At 39.7% G+C, this 17,948-nt stretch overlaps 1 protein-coding gene across 20 annotated transcripts in view; it reads right to left on the reverse strand.

Annotated features, from left to right (window-relative positions):
• RBMS1 (RNA binding motif single stranded interacting protein 1) overlaps positions 1 to 17,948 on the reverse strand; it is a 219,175-nt gene that overhangs the window by 86,931 nt on the left and 114,296 nt on the right. For 12 of the 20 annotated variants that reach the window (XM_063694926.1, XM_063694919.1, XM_063694921.1 and 9 more), the window contains exon 2: positions 8,034 to 8,206. In XM_063694926.1, the coding sequence (XP_063550996.1) occupies positions 8,034 to 8,206 (173 nt within the window). Of the gene's footprint in view, positions 1 to 8,033; positions 8,210 to 17,948 lie in introns of all 20 variants that reach the window. The other 8 variants (XM_031008639.3, XM_031008640.3, XM_031008638.3 and 5 more) reach the window with 1 other exon arrangement.

A 17,948-nucleotide genomic window follows, 5' to 3' on the forward strand; every position in this document is an offset into this window, starting at 1 on the left:
GAAGATAACACATAAAGGGTAAATTATATCTTAAAGAGAAGCTATTTCCTTATATTAGCCTCTAATTTAACCCTACACGAAGAGCTTCGGGTTTCTAAGACTCAGAGGCGTTGCTTAAGAATGATGCTGAATGCAGGCAATGAAACCTTTGGTCTATGTCTGTCACATCTGCATAGCAATCTGAATACTCCTGTGCAGAATACATGTGAAGCATGTGTGTCTCTTTCTTTCTAAAATAAATGTAATAACTAAGGGTATGTTCAGGCTTTTTGGACTGAGTCGAGTCATTTGACCTTGGGTCCCCTGACTCAAAATTCTCTCTTCAATTTAAAAGTGAGAACTGAGTCCCTCCTGGGTGGAATGATTTTCCTACCTCATCATAGGATCATTCTTTTGTATTGAAAGGTAATTTCTATACATTCCAAAGGATTTCCTATTTACATAGAGATTTCAAAACACTGGGTCTGTTGGGCCCATTGCTCCTTTCAGAGTAAATGTTGAAGGTAACTTCATAATAGGGTAAAAGCTGATTAAGCAACAAAAAACTATTCAATTTATTAGAATGCCTTCACTTTCAAATTTTACCCTAAAGGTAGCCTAATCATTTTGTAATAAAGCGATGATTATTTAATTTCAGGGTGGAGAGAAAACATCTTTTAGCAGACGGATTGCTTAAGAAATCTTAGTATTACAGAGATCAATGGAGATGTACAAATAATGAATATAACCATTTCAAGTTGTCCTTTTCCTGTTAGTTGCCCTAATTTCTTATGACAGTAAGAATAACTTAAAATGTTCTTTTAAATCCCAGCTACTTGGGAGGCTGGGGCAGGAGAATCGCTTGAACCCGGGAGACAGAGGTTGCAGTGAGCTGATCACACCACTGCACTCCAGCCCAGGCAACAGAGTGAGACTACGTCTCAAAAGATAATTTAAATCAGCATTCAACAAATTAGCTAGCGGTTTCAGAAAAGCAAGTGGTTCATTGGGCCCTATTTGTAGATAACAAAAATAAAAGCATGGTCAAATCTGGGGAACACAGGGAGATGCTGGAGTTTTGGGACTAAGAGAGAACCACTAAAAGTCGGTGCCTTTCATGTGTGCTCTCTCCCAGTTAATGCAACTGGAGGCTTCCCTCTCACCTATGAGAGTCCTTGCCTTCTCCAATCCACCCTTCCTACTTTTGTCAAAATTAGCATCTGAGAGAGACAGAAAGAAAGGAGAGAAATTCATTATGCTACTCTTCTACTCCAACAGCTAACTTTTTCTCTGTAACTAAAGAATAAACTCCAAACTAAAATGTTGGCATTAACTGTCTTAGTCAAGATGCTAACAATATGCCCCCAACCTACACCTCCAGCCTCATATTCCTTTACACCCACTGACACCCCGTCATGGGAACCCCGGGTAACTAACAACTGCCGAGTGCCAGCTCTGCATCAAGAAGCCCTTTCTGTGCCTTTTTAAACATCCAAGGGTTCTCACACCTCTTGGGCACTTCTTGATGCCTGGAGAATACTATTGCTTTCACCCTTCATGAAATTTTCATTGTCCTTTAAGACTGAGATGTCATCTCCTTCCTGAAAGCTACCCCAATTCCTTCACATCAAGGTTAGCTTTCTTCTGGCTTCTCCCAGTACACCACATTGATGATAATACTATCCTGTCTCTCTGCTGACCTGTCTTGCTTTACTGTTTCACCTTTTAAGATCTGTGCTGTGTTCAAAAGCACAAGGAAAACTTACAGAGAAAATAAAACATAGGGACAGAAAATAAATATGTATTGAATATTATAAATGAGGAAACAGGTTACATTTCAAAAATATTTCATTTTAAATAGTAACAGGCTATCATATCATAAGCTAGATTTAATTTCACATTTCTATTAAAGTCATATGTTTTACTGCACTTGGAAACAAGTTAAAAATTTACAGAATCAAGAATTGGTTTAGGAATGAAGGAAGGGCTGTCTGTAAAAGATGCAAAGAGTAGAGATTTTTCTTTTAATATCAAGTCACTGGTTTTTCCATTAAAATAAGTTACTGCTACACTGAGTTATCTAGAACTCTGCATATGATATCAATACCACAGCAACCTTTAAGATACCCAGCCTTGGCCAACAGAGACTCTCAGACATTTACTCCACTACAAATCAGGGAGAGCCATTACCAAATCTTGCACACCTATGCTATTTGTAAATCTTTAAAAAAGGCTGGACATAATGGAATATTTCACATGCCACAGTAATTATTAAGATGAGCAATAATCAGGGGTGGGTAGCATGTGGCTGAAACAATTCTTCTGCAAACACGGGCCTATCTCAGAGACATTGCAGGTTTGGTTCCAGACCGCTGCCATACAGCAAGTATTGCAATAAAACAAGTCAAACGAATTTTTTTGTTTCCCAAGCATATGTAAAAGTTATGTTTACACTATATTGTAGCTTATTATGTAATAACATTATGTCTAAAAAAGCCCGGTGTGCATACCGTAATTTAAAAATACTTTATTAGCCAGGCACAGTGGTGCACACCTGTAACTCCAGCTACTCAGAAGGCTGAGGCAGAATCACTTGAGCCCAGGAGTTCAAGGCTGCAGTGCACTACAATCATGCTTGAGAATAGCCACTGCACGCCAGCCTGGGCAACACAGTGAGACCCCAATCTCTTAAAAAATATTTTATTATAAAAAAGTGTTAACAATCATCTGAGCTTTCAGCCTAAGCTGTAACCTTTTCATTGGTTGAGGATTTTGCCTTGATGCTGATGGCTGCTGACTGATCAGAGTGGTGGCGGCTGAAGGCTGGGGTAGCTGTGGCAATTTCTTAAAATAAGACAACAATGAAGACTGCTGCATCAATGGACTCTTCCTTTCATGAAAGATTTCTCTATAGCATGCAATGCTGTTTCATAGCATTGAAGAGAGAAGGCTCACTTCTCTCAGCCTTCACAGAGTTAAAGAATTAGGGTCTTGCTCTGGATTAGGCTTTGGCTTAAGGGAATGTTGTAGGTGGTTTGATCTTCTATTCAGATCACTCAAATTTTCTCCACATCAGCAGTAAGGACGTTTTGCTTTCTTATTCATTTGTTCACTGGAGTGGCACTCTGAATTTCCTTCAACTTTTCCTTTGCGGGCTGTTTGGTGCAAGAGACCTAGCTTTCGGCCTATCTCGGCATTTGGCATGCCTTTCTCACTAAGCTTAATTTTGCTTTTAAAAGCTTTTAATTTAAAGTGATAGATGGGAGATTCTTCCTTTCACTTCAACACTTGGAGGCCACTGCAGGGCTATTATTTGGCCTAATTTCAATATTATATCTCAGAGAAAATGGAGGAGAAGGAGACAGAAGGGGAATGACCAGCCAGTGGAGCAGTCAGAACACACACAACATTTATTGATTAAGTCCTATATGGGAATGGTTTGTGGTGCCCCAAAACAATGAACATTAAAGATCACTAATCACAGATCACCACAACAGACATAATAATGATGAAGAAATCTGAAATATTGTGAAAATTACCAAAATGTGATGCAGAGACATAAAGTGAGCATATGCTATTGGAAAAATGCCAATAGACTTGCCCAATGCAGGGTTGCTACAAACCTTCAATTTGTATTTTTTTTTAAAAGCAGTATCTGCAAAGCACAGTAAAACGAGGTATGCCTGTACCCCTTCCTCCCAAAAAAAAAGCCTCAAGGAAGAGGAGGTTGGAGGTTATGTTAGCATTAAGCTACTTCCCTGGCTTTCTCAGCTTTCAAAATCAAAATCTGGTAGAGCTTCTTCCTCCTTTGTTTAAAAATATACAATTCAATATAAATTAAGCTTATTCTAGCAGGATTTCAAGGATGGAAGAAACAAGAGATACTAATATTTGTTCAGAGACAATTGTGTTGTAGGCTCTGGACCAGCTCTTTTACTTACAATATTTGATTTAATGCTTATCACAATTTTTGATAATAGCATTATTTGACCTATTTTACAGTCTGTTGACTGAGAATTTAGAACTTGCCTAGCACTTTTAGGTAACTCTGGGATACCAAACCTAGCTTTGTAATCTGGGTGGCAAATCTGTATAAGATGATACGCTGTTAGCATCATATACTGTCACAGACATGTGGCTAAGTAATGTAACAGGCACTTGGAGAACAGAACTATATGGAAATAAGATGCTGATTATGAGCTGGCAATACATAAAAATTTAGAAATAAAGAGGAGAGTTACTGGTGTGGTCCAAGCACAAAGGAGGCAAACAGAGTTTGGACCTGGCCTTGCTGAATAGAGATGGGGAGGGGAGGCACCAGAGGGGAGTTAGCAGAGGAGCAAATGGTTCTCCTGTCACACTGTAGGGAGGGAGGAGTCAGCCGGTTCTTCTGGTAGGGAGAAGAAGGAAGAAGGGCTGAAGAAAAAGGAAGAAGGGCCAAAGAAGAATCCACAAAACTTAGTGACAAAGGGACAAAGGGAAGGAGCTGCTGACTCCTAAAGCTTTCCTAAAGCTTCATGTTTAAGAAAGTAAATTTGGAAAAGAGACAGTGTTGAGAGAGAGGATATTTTGAATTTGAGGTTGAATATGAGGTAAAAATAAAATAAATAAAATATTCAAATGGAAAATGTGCAGGAAAGTAGAAAGAGTGGAGAATAACCGTATCAGAGGATGGGACTATGGAGGAGGCAGCCAAGAAAACAGAAACCAGAAGGGCAGAGAGTTGAGCAGGAGAGGGATGAGAGTGAAAAAAAAGCTAGGGAAAATAAGAGATATTTAAGATGCTAGTGCAGTTTCAGTTGAAAGTCTGAAGGCAAAATAAAAATGGCTAAGATGTCAAGAAAATGGACACAACAACATGAGCCCTCAATTCATCCATCTAAAAAGTCTGCCTGAGAAGTCTCAATGAGAGAAATATTGCATTGGCAAATATTTATATGACAAATAGACCACACAGATAAGCACGGTCAAGCAGAGTGTTTGTTTGTCTTGATTTCAGAGAAGGAAGAGAATTAGGCCAAGGGATAGTAGATGAATCCTTTCGGCTACCTGGATTGTTCCATTTCCTGAACTTGCTGGTTAACTGTACTGATATCTTCTTTGTGAATAGATAACCTCTTAGAAATAGGGAGCAAAGTTGCAGCAGCCTACAGCAGTCAAGGTTCCAAGATTCCTCGTATGTGTTTCACAATTTAGAAGTTAACTAGAGCTGGTTGACATCTTTCATTAAATGTTTCTAGGAAATTTATCTCTTTTCAATCCAGATTACCTGACAGCACCGTCACCACCCTGTATCAGGAACTTAGGCTAGTTGGCTTCCAGTCTGAGCTCCTACCCCACATGCCTCCTCCTCTTAGCCAGGGTGATCTACACTTTCCAGGGTCATGACTCCCTCTTTCGAGTCTGGGTGGGGCTGCCTTTCCCTGTCATCTCAATATCACAACATCTGCTTTTCCATTGTAACCGCCTCTAACATTACAGCATCTCTATGTTCTACTTCAAACACAGTTTTTAAAAAATATTTTTTGTTTTCCTCTCTAGTTTTTAAAATCTTCATGTCATACTTGCCTTTGGACTTCATGCACTGTTTGTATGGAACTGGGCCACCATGATAAACATTCCTGGCTTGTCCCCATCTTTCTGTTAAATAATCCTCTAAAATATCCAAGCCCCCTGCAGAGCCAAATCATTTGTTTCCATTGTTACCCCTCCTAATTCAGCCTCATCAGGTCAATTTGTAATTACAGTGCTAAATTTTTAGTTCTAAGTATTTCTTTTCTTTTTTTAGAGGTATGGATTTATATCTTTTTTTCTGAGATGTTTCTGATACATACTTTTCTAAAAATCTCTAATTATGTCCAGTGGTTTTTTAAGCTCTAGCATGAGTCCCTTCCTCATAAGGTTCTTGTCACTTCTACGTCACGAACTAGCTCTTCTTTATTGGAAACAATTAAGTTCAGAACAGGAATGCTCTTTTGTGCTTTCTCTACATTCTAAGGCACGAAACTCTCAGCAAGTCAAATTTGGTATTTACTAGATTCTCTGTGTTAAATGGAATGAAGTTTCCAGCAAATTTTGAGATAGACTCTTCTGTTATTGTTATGTTTTGCCTCTGCATGGTACATATCAAGAAGACTATTATCAGACTTCAGTATAAAACCTGGGATTGTACAAGAGCCTTCCTTTGCAAGTGACGGGAGAGAGTGAGGGCTGCAAAGCGTTATTGCTGCTATTGATAATAGCAAGGAGAGTAATGTTTACACACGTTAAGAAAATCCATACATGTCAAAGAGAACAACAAAAAAAAGAATATTCTAGGAAAAATGATAAAATGTTCTTCTGCCGCATTTGTAATATGATTCGGTTCAATAAAAAAATTACTGACTCAATTTTTCAAGTACATATTTACTGTATATAAAACATGGCATTACTCCAGTACTTTAGGGTTAACTGTCTCCCTGACATCAAAACTCACCCTACATAATTCAACACTAGCTGAAGAACAATTTTTTGAATTCCTCTCCTCTTCTCTTACACCTCATGAATTTGAGAGTTAGGTCCATTCTTCTGTTTCTTACAGTCATATTTTTAGTTCCTTAGACTTTATGGTGCTCTATCTACCTGTAATTACGCTGCAAAAACATAAGACAACGCCACTGAAAGGCCAGCAGCAGAGGAGATAGCAAAAGGCCTATTTGTGGTCTTGAACAGCTGCAATAGGGCAGGGCGTGCCTGGCAGGGTTCCCTCTGCCTCCAGCCAGCAATGACAAACCCCAAGAGCTGGGCTTGCTTTCACAGCAGTCGCTAGTGCAGGACATTATTTCACTGCCCCAAAAGCCAAGGACTGGAGTCAAAGTCCACAAGGGCTGATCAAAAAGGGGGACATGAGAAAAACACAGGGAGAGTGCTGGGAGGGATGGCCTTCTAGAAAGCTCTCCAGATCCTGAAGAGCCACCACCTACTGTCCCACCCCTCCCCTTTCAAAACAAAACACAGCACAACAACCATCATTCCTTCCCCCACCCATGGAAGGCCAGATGTTACTTTTAGTTCCAGTTTGGAAATAACTGACCAAGTTAGTTTTGAATTTTTTTTTCTTAAAAAAATAAGAAGTAATGAATCTGGATTTTGACCAGGAAAAGAGAAATGAGATGTTATCAATCAGATGTTTTGAAATTCAGGTAATAGGAAACATTCTCAAGCAAAAGTCCTCTACTGCAGTTATGCAAAATTCTCTTTTTAAGGGACCATTATTGTCTTAGGATAAATAAAAAGTATGCTTATATGTGTAGGCTTTTCTAGCTCGATGCAATTTGATGCTTTCAGTCCTTACACAATGATCTTTGCACTATACAGTGCTTCTGGCTCCTTGTTTTAAAATTAGTGCTTTCTTACTTAGTGAGTTAATGTAATTGCAGCAAAGAAGCACATTTATATTCTATTCATTGACAACATTAGCATATAATGCAAATTTACTTTGGAACTTTATGCACATGCACACATCTCTTCAGAACACTCTGAAAGGGTAGAATTGAGTTCTTATTCCTAAAGTGATGAGGGTGTACAATCCAGACCACAAAACTATGGATGCTAATGGGGACAGACTAATATGGTCCCAGCTGGAATTAAGAGCTTACAGTCAGTATGACGTTAGATGGTTAACAATCTTTCTGACAAACAATGATAGCTGAAGTTCCTCTCATAGGATAGACCGGCCCTCAGAGGTGCATCCACAAAAAATGAGAACTCCTGAAAAATATCTAGCCATAAGTTTTTTTAAAAAAAAATTCATATTTTACTTCTCATATGCCCATAAAGTCAAATTCTATTGAGAAAATGCTCCAATTCATTTTGATATGTAGCCAGTCTGATGATGTTAATATTGACTCAAGAAGTATTTAAGAAGATAAAACTTGAAACCCATTTTATTGTTGTGACACTGAGAGTCCACAGATACTTCTTATAAACTTCTCTTATAATGCAGTATATATCACTCTATAATATGATCAAGAAAATACTTAGCAGCTAAAATAATAGGAACAACTACTACTTACGGTTGACAGAGCTTCACCAGGTCCTGGTCGGTGGTGTGGGGAGGCAGTCCTCGGATATAGAGGTTCGTTTTGCTGAGCTGATCCCATCCTGAGTTGCTACTGCTGCTACTGTTGTTATTACTGCTGGTGGTGCTGGGACTGGGAGGGGCCATGGGGTGGGCTGGGACCAGAGACTGCTGGAAAACAAAGATCAGGAGCCTTAGTATGCTAGCATTAGGAGGCTGACACCAAATAAAATGAAGTTACCAAGATTTAAATATAGATTACCTTAAGCTACTTTGAGTTATAAATTTTAATTTACACTTTAAAAAAGGTCTGTTCATGCTACTTTAAAAAAGCCCTCTCCTTCAACATAAAATTGATAATAGGGTTTACTCAGTAAAAGTTCTCTATGTGCACCTTAAATGTGACTAAATTTATGTAAGATTAATTTATTCACGCATTTTTCAGGAACACATCTGAGACTCACAACGTGCATGAAGTTAGATGATACCATCTTAATATACAGTAATTTAGAAATCACTAGACTTTTGAAAAGGTTTTCAAATTCTGAAGAACGTTTGATTGAAAGTTGCTTAAAATTTTATTAGGATGACTCTTAAAAAAATTACTTCTCAAGTATAAGAAAGTTAGAGTTTAATCCAGGTATTCCAATAAGGACGATCTCACCTAGTTCTAAGACAGGCACACCACTTCATTGAGACATCTGGGTAAGATTCCCAGGCAGGCTGCCTTTCGCTCTGGCTAACCTTGTGAAATTTAACCCCTGTGAGAATGGTGTCCAAGCTGGAAAACTTCCCAGCTTGCAGCACCCACCACAACTCAAAGTAAAGCCTGCAACCAAAGGACTCGGTGTGGTTTTACAGTCGGCAGCCACCTAGGAAGAATGTCTGAAATTGTACTCATACCAGATAATTCTCTGTGCACCGATTGAAAGAAACCACAGTTCTCTGACCCAGTGCCACACACGACTTTGAGGAAGTTAAATGGCTCAGCTTGAGACGAAAGGGCACGTAACCCCAAGTGTCCTCACAGCAAACACGCAGCAATTTCACACCAGGACAGGGACGTTTTTTCACCTCACATTTTCTAAATCATAAATATACTGTACTAACTCAAGGACATCACTCATGAACAGTTTGAACATCCAAAATTAAATAGTCACTAGACAGTCAAAAGGTTCAAATCTCGTGGCTTGGTTTTTACCAGCACAAACAAGAAAGTCAGGCATGTCTCTAGGAGACAAATCAAATCCCACAGTGGAAAGCTGGAGAAGCAGACCCCTTGATCCTCATTTACCTTGTCACCAACCTCCGTTGCCCACTATAGATTCCTAGTTTTGTAGCCAGCTTCTGCCATGGTCATCCTAATTCCATAATATCTCAACATATGGGGATCTCATTAATTTATTTTTATTTTTTATTATTTGAGATGGAGTCTCCCTCTGTCACCCAGGCTGGAGTGCAGTGGTGCAATCTTGGCTCACCGGAACCCTCCACCTCCCGGGTTCCAGTGATTCTCTTGCCTCAGCCTCCTGAGGAGCTGGGATTACAGACGCACAACACCATGCCTGGCTAATTTTTGTATTTTTAGTAGAGACGGGGTTTCACCATGTTGACCTGGCTGGTCTTGAACTCCAGACCTCAGGTGATCCACTCAACTTGGTTTCCCAAAGTGCTGGGATTACAGGCATGAGCCATCGTGCCTGGCCCCATTAATTTAGATATGTTACCATTTTTTCTGGTCCTGTATCTTTCAGATTCTTCCTTCCACTGCCCAGGTTCCTTGCTGAGATATCATCTGAGTCCAAACACCACTTTATTTAAAGAGATTCTCTTTTAGAAGGAGAGCAGCAAAGGGTCAATAATAGTCAATGCAGAAATGCTATTCACTGAAGGCTGAACTTGAACTGGGAACATCGGTATTGCTTAATCCCAAAATAAAAGCAGCCTGAGATCATATCCTACCAAATCTATTTGATTCATGCCCTTAATGAGCAGCTGAACTCATATCCTTTCTCCAAACCACTAGTTTTTCTCTAGGGGCTAACTACTTACTAGATATAAAACTAAGACCAACTTCTGACACTTGCTCTGCCACAGGTGGCACCTCAGAGCACTGGCCATGCCCCACAAAGCCTGTGCTCCTTCTCTGAAGCCACTGAGTTGCTACCTGCCATCCAGCCCTACTCTATTTTTCACATCAGTGAGAACAGAGGTGCTGGAAAGTAGCCCACACACCTGCCTCCTGTCCCAAGCCTTTGATTGACGCAGACAACTTGTAGCTATTAGAACTAGACAGGACTGAATTTTCTCTTAAACCTCCTTTGATTAGTGTCTCAGAAACCATCCCTGACACAAGCCACACTGTTTTCACAGTAGGACCCAGTATGTTTAGCATAGCTGTTGGGCGATGAAATGTGGTCATCTGGGATGAGACTTGGAGAAGTCAGTAAGAAGCTGTGGATCAGGCCCGCCCCTACCTCTTAGTGGGATTACATCAACACGAAGTAAATGAACCATCAGGCATTTTAAAGACTGCATTCCAAGACTGCATTCACTTGAACCTTTGATTTTGCCAGGAGTGGAAAGGGAGTGGCGGGCATGCACTTGTATAATTAAAGAAACATTTGGATGTATGACTTAGTTGGAGATTATTTAGACATGAAAGTAGTAGGTTTTTTTATTTATGTATTCATTTTTGGCCGAAATACAGCTATGATTTACATATCTGAATTTACAGAGCCGGTTTAATATAAATTTGATGGCCATCCATATTTACTGCAGTATTTTCCCAATGTGGGAAGCAGGTACAGCCTGTGCTTCCCTGCTTCCCCTGTTAAGTTTGCCCTGTGAGGGAATGAAATCTCCCAGCATCTGATCCCAGGCAGAAGAGGGTTCCTAAATGTACCCAATGAGGACTACTAGCCTCTGGTGAACCCTATACAGAACAAAGTTCAAATTCAAATTTTATTTCCAAATCAATTCTTTCTTGGGGCTAACTGAAGACAGAGAAAGAAAACTGAAAGAGAGAAGCATTGAATTATTCTAGGTTGTCAATTTTTAATTTTCTGGTGCAGAAATTTTTAAACCAAAGATTACGTTTTTAGAAGTCACTGAAACTGGGCCGGGCGCAGTGGCTCACGCCTGTAATCCCGGCACTTTGGGAGGCCGAGGTGGGTGGATCACGGAGTCAGGAGTTTGAGACCAGCCTGGCCACCATGGTGAAACCCCGTCTCTACTAAAGATACAGACTCTGCTGAGTACTTTATATACATTACCGTACTTAATTCAATCAGACAGGCAGGTAGGTTATTGTTCTCCCATTGTGCAGATTAGGAAACCGAGTCTCAAAAAAGGTTAGGCCATGTGCCAGGGCCACACATTTAGAAGGTAGCAGGGCTAGAATTTGAACGCAGGTCTGCTAGAAAACAAAGCCAGAGTAGAGCCTTCAAACAGTACTCTACGTGGGACCCCAAAACACTTTCTATATCCTGAATGCTCTATTTGTATTCTTTCATTTTCTGTGCCCATCATTTTTGCTAATTACCAAATTCCAGCTTCTCTGAAATTTGATACTTAATACCATTGGCAGATATGTTTTTTAAGAAAGTAAAAGGTGCCTTTAATGTTTTTTAAGAAAGTAAAAGGTGTCTTTAAGTTGACTTAATTAACACACAGTCTGATAAGTATTAAAAAAACAAAGATTAGCTCTTAAAAAAATCAGTTTTAAAAATTCTACTTTATAAAAATCTTTTCATTAAAGAATAAATTCTACAAACAACTTTTGAAAGCTTCAGCATATTACTGCTAAACATTAGAGTCAACATTTTAGGATGACATGACTTAAAACAGTGAAAAATTAAGCCCTCATTCATAGATTAAAATGCAAATACTGACAAGCCTTTAACTACAGCTTCAGAACTCTGATAAATTTAAAGCAATTACACTTTGTCGTTAGATTAGGTGTCTTGGCAGCACAAATGATAAACAAATTTTTAAAAAGCTTACAAAGGGACAAAAAGGGACAATATTTTAGCCAGTTCCATTTTCATCACTGGTAGTCCTTCTACATTTTGCCTCTCAAAACCCGGAAGCTGCCTTGGAACGTGAAAAGACCCTCTATGGATGAAGCTTACAACTATTTACACACATTCAATCTAATTAGGGGACCTGGTGGCTGGATAAGCATGCTAAGTGCCCACTCATCCCAAAAGAGCCTAGTAGTCTCTCAGCCTTCTCTAGCCTAATTTTTCCTGTTATCAGGTCAGGCAAACAAACTACATTCTTCTATCTCCAAGGGCAAAGAAAACAAGCTAATTCAATTTTCTTGATAATATTTATATGGGCTTAATTTGCATGCCAAAATGGATAGAAAACAAAGTCACTCGTGAATAAAGGGGTGGTTGTATTAGACCCTCAGCCTTTCCTGCACGAGTGGTTTGGCACCATCAGGAAGAGCGTTCATCAGCACTCAGAGAGAACTTCCTGTATGGACAGCACTCAGAGAGCACGTCCTGTGTGGGCAGCACTCAGGGAGGACTTCCTCTATGGATAGCAATCAGGGAGCACTTCCTGCATGGACAACACTGATGCCTCCTTCCCGCCAGAAGTCCCACTGGGCCTCCTACACTAAAAGGATCAACAACAGGCACAGGGTAACTATACACAGGGTAATACTATCTCCCTCTCTATCACATCACCCCCTATAGAGAAGAGAGAAATAGTCTCTCCTCTATAAATACAAATCTAAAGGTCATTTACAAAATTAACCACATGTGAACTAAAATACGTTAGTAATCATGTACATTGTTGTAGATTTCTATGCAGCAAAGATAATTTTAAAACAAAAACTTGTCATTTAAAATTCTATTGTCTCATTTCCTTCCTATTACTAATAGGCTAAAGAACAGTGCTCTGACCAATCTTATAGCTGAAGCTGTCCTCCTCTTCCCACCCCCACCTTACTTAGCCACTTCTCTAAGAATTCTAGTACGTTTTGAAGGGAACGGAAAGCTAGGACCTGCCCTTTAATTTTCTTCAAGTCTTCTTTAAAGTTTTCATCCTTATAGTTCAAGAAGGTTATCATTCCCACCCCTGTTGCCCCTACACCCACCACCACTACGACCACCACCACCACCATCCCAAACAGCAGGTTGGTTTAATACATCAACTATTTCCTTCATCCAGAAGCAAAATAATCACTACAGTTGCTCCTGAAAGCAGACAGAAGTTTACAGAACATTATCATTTTCACAGGGAAACAGTATAAGATCAAACCTGAAATGAACTGAGTACTATGTGGAGACAATGTCTGCTACACTTATTTCCATACACCAGTTCCTCTCTGTATGCTTTCAAGATGTAAAAGGAATTTAACAATTTAAATAAATTATCAAACAGGAATGAGGGGGACCCCCACATGGGCCAGTTATTACTACAGTCAGAATATTTTCTTTGTTTCCTTTTGGCCATATGAGTGACTGAGAGAGGGCTGGGAATGGTGGCTGGAAAGAGAAGTTCTGGCACAGGGAACTGGAAAAACAAAACTAAATGTGGGAGGTGAACTGGAGAGAGGTGAGAAACTGGCCAGGAATCAGTTGCTCCTATGGACAGGTCAGGGAAGGAATGCCTGAGGCCAGGATGTTAAAAAACACATAGCAACTAGATTAATGAAGAGTAAGGCCCCTTTACATAGCCAGTGTGTCTCTTTTATACATACCATGGAGTTAAGGAAATAATCAATTAATCCCATTTGATAACAAGGATATCAAAGCTTAAAATCACATAGCTAATTAGTTAATGAAACTGGTTCTCATATCTTCACTGTTCCTTGTTTGGAAAAAAACTTTGCAGCTTCTCAAGACTGTGAAACTGACCAATAGAGTATTAATTTTTTTTTTTGGTTGGATTAAGCCTGTCAAAGGACAGGGGCCCATGTTACCTTCACTATTCCAATAAAACCTAAAAATAAAGATTCCCAATATGTTTCACAATTAATTCTCAAAGATATCCATCAAAGTTGATCCTTGCATGTAAAACTGCAATCTCCACATAGAAATCTCTTTACCTAAGTTCATGAATAAACCATCATTTTCTTATGCTTCAGATAAAAGAATTAAAGTTAAGACTTGCATTGTTGAATACAACATGACTGACTGAGATTTCCTTCCAGAGCCCATCAAGACACTAGATTCCTTATCATTCAAGTATCTTTTAAGGGTTGGTTCTGTGCTCCTGCATGCTTATCAGCCCAATTGTTCTATTTCCTCCAAAAGTTCTTCTAAGAACTCCAGCAACTCGCCAAGTTGCCCACTGAGAACTCTGGGCCAGGAAACACACAAGAGTTTTTGTGCAATTTGTTCCATCTAGTTTTTGTAACAGCATTTATAAGGGGTATGGGTGTGTGAATATGAAGATACCAGACTGAAGACATTAAATTTAAATTAATCACCAGAAAACTAGAGGGCCAAAAGAGAAAGTAAGGGGACTAAGGCAATGATTTCAAAATTTCCTTGCCAGAGAATGCATTCATTAGAAAGGAAAAGCTTTCAAGAGTGGGTTCCCAGCCTTAGCTACCCTTAATTGCATTGCTTATAATGGTGTAGTACAGTACAGTTTCTAAAAATAGAGTTCAACCAAGGGAAGATCAGGGAGGAGGGAGGATGAAAAGACAGGGGACAAAAAGGTTGAGGAAGGCTTCACAGAGGGGGTGGATGGCTGAGTGAGCTGAATACAAATGACATGTCATTAAGAATAAAAGGGGTGGTGGCTCATATCTGTAATCCCAGCACTTTGGGAGGCCAAGGTGGGAGGATCACTTGAGCCCAGGGGGTTGAGACCAACCTGAATAACATAGCAGGACCCTGACTCTACAAAAAAAATTTGGTGGCACACGCCTGTAGTCCCAGCTACTGAAAAGGCTGAGACAAGAGGATCACTTGAGCCCAGGTCAAGGCTGCAGTGAGCTATGATTGTGCCACTGCACTCCAGCCTGGGTAAGAGAGCGAGACCTTGTCTCAAAAACAAAAACAAACAAACAAAAACAATAAAAGGAATGGCAAATCTGAAAGAAAGGTGGGTAGAGTAAGAAGAGGAGTGACCGACAAGGACACAGACTGGAAGGATCATTCTTCACGAAAGCCAGAGAATTACCCTGGTTGGTTCAGAGGAAGCTCCCACAAGTCGATGTTGGGGTAGGAGTGTGGTGGTACTAAAAAGGTAGTAGGAAGAACCTAAAAAGCAAGGTGGAATGTGGACATGATGTCACAGGTTACCAGAATCTCACATGTAGAAAAGAATTTAAACACAGTAAATGAAGAGCATGGCTTCTGGAGAATGCAAAACTAGAAAAACACTTCCCTTCCTTCTATAAAAATAATGTTTATAACGATAATAATAAAAAAAAATTGGCCGGGCATGGTGGCTCATGCCTGTAATCCTAGTACTTTGGGAGGCCAAGGCAGGTGGATCACCTGAGGTCGGGAGTTCGAGACCGGCCTGACCAATATGGTGAAACCCTGTCTCTACTAAAAATGCAAAAATTAGCCAGGTGTGGTGGTGGGCGCCTGTCATCCCAGCTACTTGGGAGGCTGAGGCAGGAAAATCATCTGAACCCAGGAGGCAGAGGTTGTAGTGAGCTGAGATTGCACCATTGCACTCCAGCCTGGGCAACAAGAGTGAAACTACATCTCGGGCGGGGGGCTGGGGACGGGGGGGAGGAATTGAACGGAAAAGTTAGAATACCCAGATTCAAGTTTTGTCTTGGCCAGGAGCAGGAATGAGTATTATCCCTGGAAGGCTCAGGTCTTCACGTGTGAAATAAGCAGGTCAGACTGGATGATTTCTAAGCTTCCTTCCAGCTCCAAAATACTCTAAAATTCTGGATAGTGCTGGACAGTGCCATCTCCAGCTAAGACATATCAAGACAGAGCCCAGTCAGGACCTTTAGTACTCTTGTCTGTCTGCCAAATAGAGAAATGGAGCAAGAGTTTGTTAAACTGGCAGACTCCAAGGCCAACTTCTGTGACATTGTGCAACTTAAGACCAACAGACGTCATACTGCGGCACCATTTTCCTATGCCCCTTAGGCCAGCATGGATTCCCAACTTAGTCATAAGTGATTCTAAGAAAATATTCTAAATATGTAAGCTATCCTAAAACAACAACTGAAGCCTAAAGGAACAAATGTAAAACAAAAAACAATCTTAAAGAGCTCCTGAAACCAGAGTATCCTTAAGGTAGAAACAATATTACAGCTGAAATAACCATAATAACTTAAGATCTATAGAGACTGTACGTTACTTAGCAGCCTGCCATCTTTGTGTTTCAACGTGTAATCAGTATAAAGAGTTACATTTCACATTCTATTCAATCTCTTCTATATAAAAGGACCCTGTAACAGCTCCAAAACCACTTTAAAAGAAAATTCAACACAATAAATAAATTACAGCCCAAACAAACAGTAATTAGAACACAGTAAACACAAAATCCCACCCAACTTCAGGTGCAAAATTAATTATTCTTCTGAATTCTGAATGCAGGTGTGCAGTGTCTTCCTCCTCCTTGAATTTCCAGATCCATGCCAGTTTTCTTCCTCAACACAGAGCCTTGTGAAGGGGACAAGAGCAAACTCTTCCTTTACTTTTTACTCAAAATAAATGGAAAAAAAAAAAAAAAGAAAACTTCCTAGGGGAAGTGAAACATTACTTTTATCATGACAGTTCAGAATACCTCTGCAATGCATTTCCTGCCTCACCCCAGTAGAGTTAGGATTCCAGGGCTGACAACTTCCTCCCAGCTGTTTTTTAAAGTCTATCTACAGTACAGTCTGTATCTTAGTATTTCTTGTAAGTAATGAATTACCGCTGAGATTGTAAAGTCCTCAGGGTGGAAAATACCCATTCAAAAATATACTTTCTCCACATTAAACAAACTTACTGAAAGTATTATAAGGTGATTAAATATTAAGTTAGAAAACTTATATGAGTAAGCTTACAAAAAAAATACTCCCACAAAACCAACTTATTTATTTATTCTTAGATCCAGAGGGACATGTGAATGACCTTGCAGTACCATGGGTTTCACAATTTAGCCCCTAGAGAAAAAAGCATTATCTGTACTTACAGGAAACTGAACAAGTATTTGCAATCTCCCCATAATAATAACTTAAAAACATAAAATCTTATCTGACAATGTTGTAATTTTGTGTATAAACATCACTGAGAAATTTTTTGAATTAATATAACTCAACAATTACTGTCTACTTTTGTTTCTTTCTCATGGTAAAATCTAGTAGCTTATATCTGATATGAATAATTAGAGAAAGTGAGTGATACTAGAACAGCTCTTCTATTATATATCAGTCTATGTATTTCTTTTTTTTATTTTTTAATTTATTTTATTTTTTTAAGAGACAGAGTCTCGCTCTGCCTCATGGGCTGGAATGCAGTAGTGCAATCATGGCTCACCACACCCTCAAACTCCTGGGCTCAAGTGATCCTCCTGTCACAGCCTCCCACGTAGCTGGGACAATAGGAGCATGCCATCGCATCTGGCTAATCAAATAAATAAATAAATAAATAAATAAAAACTTTCTTTGTAGAGACTGGATCTTACTTTATTGCCTGTGTTGCCCAGGCTGCTCTTGAACCCAGCTTCAAGAGATCCTCCTGCCTCAGCCTTTCAAAGTGCTGGGACTACAGGCATGAGCCACTGGGCCTGGTCAATCTGTGTATTTCTGTGTCATGTTTGCGTGTGTGAACAGTCATGTTTGTGTGTGTGACTAAAGATAGAGGGGAAGAGATGGCTGTCTCTAAGCTATACTGCCTGAGAATGGGGCTTGCTGGGTTTTTTTTTAACATTTTCGTCCAAGATCCACCTCAGAAGTTAACTTTTTGCCTGACCTCTCCATCCT

Source organism: Gorilla gorilla, chromosome 11 (genome assembly GCF_029281585.2).
Source record: "Gorilla gorilla gorilla isolate KB3781 chromosome 11, NHGRI_mGorGor1-v2.1_pri, whole genome shotgun sequence".
Taxonomy (NCBI): Eukaryota; Metazoa; Chordata; class Mammalia; order Primates; family Hominidae; genus Gorilla; species Gorilla gorilla.